Source organism: Patiria miniata, unplaced genomic scaffold (genome assembly GCF_015706575.1).
Source record: "Patiria miniata isolate m_02_andy unplaced genomic scaffold, ASM1570657v1 HiC_scaffold_19, whole genome shotgun sequence".
NCBI lineage: Eukaryota > Metazoa > Echinodermata > Asteroidea > Valvatida > Asterinidae > Patiria > Patiria miniata.
In genome coordinates, this window is record NW_024037057.1 from 16,429,238 (window position 1) to 16,436,177 (window position 6,940).

General features: G+C 47.1%; 1 protein-coding gene across 1 annotated transcript; it reads right to left on the minus strand.

The window, feature by feature from the left end:
* Positions 1-1,611: 1,611 nt before the first annotated feature.
* Positions 1,612-2,265, minus strand: LOC119725491 (uncharacterized protein K02A2.6-like). Its single transcript, XM_038196895.1, has one exon. The coding sequence runs from the start codon at positions 2,263-2,265 to the stop codon at positions 1,612-1,614; it is 654 nt and encodes a 217-aa protein (XP_038052823.1).
* Positions 2,266-6,940: the final 4,675 nt, after the last annotated feature.

Below are 6,940 nucleotides of genomic sequence, written 5' to 3' on the forward strand. Positions count from 1 at the left end.
TCTTGTTGACCTGATAAAATGTAATATGTGCCGTGATGTGTTGATGCAGCCAGTTGGTGTGTGATCAGTGACGCTCACTCAGAATGGCCGGTGTATGATCAGTGACCGGTCATTCCAACGCTCACTCAGAATGGCCGGTGTATGATCAGTGACCGGCTATATGGTCACTCAGAATGGCCGGTGTATGATCAGTGACCGGTCATTCCAACGCTCACTCAGAATGGCCGGTGTATGATCAGTGACCGGCTATATGGTCTCTCAGAATGGCCGGTGTATGATCAGTGACCGGCTATATGGTCACTCAGAATGGCCGGTGTATGATCAGTGAACGACTATTCCAACGCTCACTCAAAATGGCCAGTGTGTGATCAGTGACCAGCCATTCCAATGCTCACTCAGAATGGCTGGTGTGTGATCAGTGACCGGCTATTACGCTCACTCAGAATGGCCGGTGTATGATCAGTGACCGGCTATGAAGTGAGATGAATCAATAAAAAACTTAGAGGAGATTATTCTCAGGTTCTGTGCCACTACAGCTTTATTCATCAGACATAATGTAAGAGTGAGCGCGGGCGAACTGTTCACCTAATGTGCTTGCGCGCATACAAAGTAGTGCTCATGAAGTATCACAACATCCCTCCCCTTGTGAAAGTACAATTTCAGGAATAATTATTGGTGTACACATAAAACTGGAATTTACTTAATTAGCAAGCATTTACATGAAATGTGTAGTGATGGCTTTTCAATTGACAGGCATATGAAACATTGGTGGTCATATCTTACTGACAACTACAACTTTTGTTTCTCTGCAATATGTGGCACACAGTCTTAGTACCTTCTTTTCGAACGGTAACAAATTTAACTTTAGTCCTTTTTTTGTTTTTTTTGTGTTTTTGTTTTGTTTTCAACAGTAACAAAGTGAACTTTAGTACTTTCTTTCTTTTGAAATTTGACTTTGGCACTTTCTTGCTTTCTTCCTTTTTGAACGGTTAACAAATTTAACTTTAAACAACAATAAATGTACTGAAACGGGTTTAATAAACATATGAAACTTTGAGTTCTGTTTCAAATCGTGTGGGTTATTTGTTTTGTTTCCATATGAAATTAAATGTGAAATATCGTTTCTGAACCAAATTGTTTAAGTATCTGCTATGTATAATCTGGGTGTGTGATATTATTCAGTGTATCTGGCTGGTTTTCGGATTGTGCGTCCAGATTTTGTTTTGCGAGTGACAGTCGGAGACTTGTTTCGATCTGTGTTGTTTCGGTCTGTTTTGTTTCGGTCTGTTTGTTTCACAGCTTCTGTGTCTAGCTTCTTGTTGGACAGTGGAAGTGATTCATCAGCGAATCGAACTCGTTTGGGCGTAGCCAGGGATTTCATCTGGCTGGGCATCTCACGTAGGTGCGAACGGTTGCGACGTAGTCTGTGTCCATTGGGTGTGGTGACTTCATATGATCTAGGTTCCTTACAGACTGTTGTGACTTCACCAGGCAACCAAGTGTGGTTCTGCTGGTCCAGGATTCGCACTCGTTGGCCAACATAGAGTTGTGGGAGTTCTTTTACTGCTTGTTTGGCATCATGGTCGGTCTTCATCTTTTGTCGTCTTGCCTCTAGCTGGTCTCAGCTTTCTGGGGGTTTGCTTGCAGGTGGTTGTTTGGCAAGGTAATTTGTATCGGTCTGCCGAAGAGAATTTCAGCTGGTGACGGTAGTTTGGAGTCCACAGGGGTTACACGGAGGTTCAAGAGTGCTATGTCGACATTTTGTCCAGACTTCTGGCATTTCTTGATCACTGACTTGACGGTTCTGACTGAACGTTCCACGAAACCGTTTGAACGTGGATAACGTGGAGACGAAGTTGTGTTCTTGATGCCCCATGTGTTACACATGTCTTCGTAGTGTTTGCCTACGAATTGGGGGCCGTTGTCTGACATAACCTCAGCTGGTGCTCCAAGGAGGCTGAATGTGTGTGAGGTGATGCCAGCAACTGCTGCACTGGTTGTGCTGTTCAACTTGTGAACGACAGGGTACTTCGAATGATAGTCAACTATCAGTAGATAGTTGTCTCCGTGGATTTCAAACAGATCAGTGCCAAGTTTGGTCCAGGGGGTCGAAGGTACTTGATGTGGCTCCAATGGTTCCCTTTGCTGTTTGGGTTGGGATTCCTGGCAGTAGGAACACGCTTTGACAAGTTCATCAATATGGCGATTGATGTTGGGCCAGTAGACCGACTCTCTGGCTAGACGTCTTGTCTTCTCTATACCCATATGGCCTGTATGGAGCTGTTGTAAGATATCCGTCTGAAGTGAGTCTGGAATGATGACCTGTCTTCCTTTGAAGATTATTCCCCAGGAGATACCAAGCTCATCCCTGTATGGCCAGTAGACCCGTAGGTCTCGAGGTAGTTCCTTGACGGAGTCTGGCCAGCCACTGTATATTATCTGACACAGTGCACTTAGTACAGGGTCTCAGTTGCTGTTTCTCTCTGCAGTTGCTCTTGCTTAGACTGCCCAAAATGCACAAGGTCCATGCACATGGCGTCTTGGCCTTCACAGACATCAAAACTGCCGACCAGTCTGTCTAGGGGTATGTCATCACTCTTTGTCGGGTTTGGCAATCTGCTCAGGGCATCTGATAGCGTCATTGTTTTCCCTGGTATGTACTGTACGTCAAAGTTGTATCCTTGCACCTTAATTAGTAAGCGTTGCAGACGAGGTGGTGCACTCGAGAGGGGTTTCTTCCAGATCATCTCAAGTGGCTTGTGATCAGTGTGGAGTGTAAACTCTTTCCCGAAGAGATAGCTATGGAACCTGGTGATGCCGAACACTAGGGCTAGTGTTTCTCTCTCTATGTTAGAGTAGTTGGCTTGTGCCGGGGAAAGACTCTTCGACGCAAATGCATTCGGCCTGTTGTTTTGAAGGAGGCAGGCTCCCAGACCCTTCTATGATGCGTCGACTTCCAGCACAGTGTGTATCTCTGGGTTGTAGTACTGGAGACACGCTTCAGTGGTGATGGAATATTTCAAGGCTTCGAATGCTGCCTGATGGTCATCCTGCCACAGATATGGCACATTCTTCTTCAGGAGATCCCTGAGGGTCGCTGCTTTGTCTGCCAGGTTAGGGATATATGCAGAGACGTATGTGATCAGGCCTAGGAATTTTGCAGGTCTTCCTTGTCCTGAGGTGTTGGAATGCTGTGGATGTCCTCAATTCTGCCTGGGTCCGGCCGGATGCCGGTGTCGGAGTACAGTGACCCAAAGAAGTTGATTTGGTTGGTCTTGATGTGGCATTTGTTGCTTTTGAAAACTAAACCTTCACGGCTGGCTGTTTGAAGTAGATTCAGGAGGTTGGCATCGTGTTCTTCCTCAGTACGGCCATATACAGCAACAGCGTCAGCAATGCCGACGCATCCTGGAACCTGTTCTATGATGTCGTCACTGCTGGAAGATGTCTTGGCTGATGGAGAGACCAAATGGAAGGCGCTGGAAACAGTACCGGCCAAATGGCGTTCGAAGGGTGGTCAGCTCTTGGGATTCTTCCTTGAGCTTGACGGACCAATACCCAGCTTTAGCATCAAGCTTCGAGAAGAATTTGGCTTGAGAAAATGCTGGGTTGAGTTCCTCCAGTGTGGGTATTTTGTGCGGACATCTCTTGAGGCTCTGGTTCAGCCGCTTAGGATCCAGACAGACCCTAAGTGTCCCATCTTGTTTCAAGCTCGTGGTTATCAAACTACACCAGTCGGTGTGATGGGTGACCTTTCTAATTACACCTTGCTGTTCCATCTTGTCGATCTCTATTTTGAGCTTCGGCTTCAGGTGTATGCTACACTTCCTGGGCGCGTCAATGCTCGGTTTAGCATCCTCCTTTAGATGAAGAGTTGCTCTGGCTTTGAAGTTTTCAATTGTGTCAAATTGGTTGGGGTACAACCTCACGAGGTCGTGGACCGACTTGATGGTGTCATGTGACAGATTTTGGGGTTCACCTACTCCTGGTTGTTTGGGTGATGCAGGGGGTTGAGGTGACGATTCAGTGGAGTGGATGGTGACCACTTCAAGCTCGCAGCACATGGGCAGACCAGATTCTACGACGTAGAATCTGTTCTTTTTCCACTTCGGTGTCTTGTAGCGGCATAAAAGCTCAAGCACCCTAGGCATACAATCTCTGTACCGTTGTACGCCGTCAGCTTGGTCTTCACAGGCTGGACGAAAGACTTCCATCGACTTCCATACATCTGTTTGATCGTACGGAGTGGCAACGTGTTTCCTCCGGCTCCAGTGTCAACTTTTGTGATTAGTCGGTGTGTGCCGATGAGGTCGGGGCAGATAACGTCAAGCGTTGTGTATGCCTCCCTGTTGTTGTCTATCGAGCTCATGCAGAGGTTCGAGACAGTAACTGTGTGGAATACTGTTTCATATTCCTCTGAAGCTTCTGCTGAATGGATGGGTTGTTCATCTCTGTTGGTGTCATTTGGCTTCTGCTTGCCGGCATTGGATCGACTTTTGGGTCTTGGTCTGCGAGTTGTATTTCCTCGCGATGGGCTGCGGCCACGTCTGGACGGAGATTTGCCCTTGCGTTTACCCTGGCTTCGGGTCTTTCTGCAGAATTTGGCCCAATGGCCCTTGGAACCACATGATTTACATGTGTCCCGGTAGGCAGGACACCGTCTTGGTGGGTGGGATAGGCCACAGTTGCCACAGATTCTGCCAGTGGGTCGGAAAGCATGGACAGCTGTATGTGACGCCTCCAACGTCTCAAGGCACTTTTTGCCAGCAAGGATGGCTTCGTACTTCCGTCCCTCTTGTAGCATGTCATCGATGATAAAACCAATGGGTTTGTCTAGAAGATCTTTCTGGAAAGATTCAGATGTGGTAGACGCAATCACTAATTCGATGATGCGTTCCGTCATTTGCTCTGGTCCAAAGTTACATTCGTGTGCTTTTGCTCAGCATCTGTTGACGAAGTTGTCCAGGGATTCATCTGGTTTCTGGCGATACCGCATAAGCTCCAGGCGATGTATGCGGAAGTTCACTTTGATGTGTAGCTGCTTCTCGAACAACTCCCATAACTGGTTGGGGATCAGTTGTTCTTCTGCTGACAGGCTTGAAGAATTTATCATTTTGAGGCCTTCAGTTCCGACTGCTATTTGTATCTTAACAGCACGCTTGGCAGGATCGGTGATTTCCTGGTCCCTGAAGCTCAGGTCCATCCGTTGTTTAAAAAGCTTAAACTCTTCTGCGATGTCTGTGGCACCCCAGTTTATTTCTGGGAACTTTGCCATGATGCAGGGCTGTGGGATAGAAATCTCTGGGATACAATTCAATATGCTACAACAAACGAAATTGTAAACAATAGCAACTGCAATGTAGCTTAAAGGTAAGTGCTACGATTAGTGATCACAATAAATCACAACAATATAATTATTTCAGTAATAATTTTGACTATTCATCAATATATTTGTCAAAACACATATTATTGTTCATATATGAAATGTCCAGAGTTCTTTTGGTGAGCAGTCCTTTCTCCAAGAATGTCCAAACACAGTTTGTCCTGCTTTTCCACAGAAATGAGCGATGTACTGTCAGATTTCCAACTTGACTTGATGTCCCGTACAGGCCTCCCGTAGATATGATTGATGCACAGTTCCGGTGTGGACGATAATTCTGTCCCCGGTAAAAGTGTCCGGGGGGACATAATTACCTAGGTAAAAGTGTCCCCCCTGTCCCGTTAATTGTGTCCCCCTCCAGGTAATTCTGTCCCCTCCAGTTAATTCTGTCCCCCCTGGTTTTTCACGCATAAGTTGTTATATTGATGCTATTATAATAAATTCAGCGCACAGGTATACATTTTTAGATTTTTCCACCCTTCATCAATAATTATCAAAATGAAATTAACGTTTAGATGTTAATCAACCGATCTATGTTTCTGCAAGAAGGCACGCGTTCGCGTAGTAATACTCAACCTATCGCTATTGCGCACGCGCATCAGCCGCCGATTCACGTGTGACTGTCATGGCGGACTTCAATGAGGAGAATTGGCAAAATTATACGCGACACGGGTCACGGCGCGCCACAGGCCTGCTGCGGGAGTTGTGCTTTGACGTAGGCCTAAGCACCATTCCCGAATTTGGCAAGGCGCCGCGCAAAAACAGTTAATAACTTCACTAATATACAGTCTGGGTGCTAGACTTGTGACGTTGCACGGGGACACATTTACCAGGGGGGACACATTTAACGTCGTGCAGGGGGACAGATTTACCTAGAGGGGGACAGGTTTACCTAGGTAAAAGTGTCCCCCGGACAGATTTACCGGGTCACGACCCGGTAGATCTGTCCGGGGGACACATTTACCAGGGGGGACAGAATTACCTGCCACACCGGCACTGGCGGATGAATACGGCGAATGTTCACTGTGATGAGCGGGAAGCGCACAGTTCCGGCAATGATGCGGAGTGATAGGGTCAAAGGTCACACTTGACGTAAAGATGCGTGAAGCGGTTCACAGGGCTTGTGATGTTCACGGAACTATTTGTTCATACGCACAGCTACAAGAATGTGTGCACGATAGCGAAACAATGTTTAACAATATGAAGGTGATTCAAAGGTGTACATTGTTACGTGAACTGGCTGGGTGGGGGGGGGGGGGCTGATGATCACTCCCGTAGATCAGACTTTTGACAAAGTTATTGTAGTGACTTGCCTTGGTCACGCGATGGTGCGACGGGCTGGTCCCTGACCGGTCGACCGTGTGTACGGGTCGAGTAAGCTCGGTCGAGTCCCGGTGCGGTCGCGTCAAATCGGAGCTTGATCAGCTTTCACTCAGCTCCACGAAAAAGACGAAAAAGTCCTCTGTCGCTATGATGCCGATGGTCGACTCGGGGCGAGGGGTTAATTTTCTCTTGTCCGTGCTGTCCACAGCACGGTATAGCGGTCCGTCTCAGCGTTGG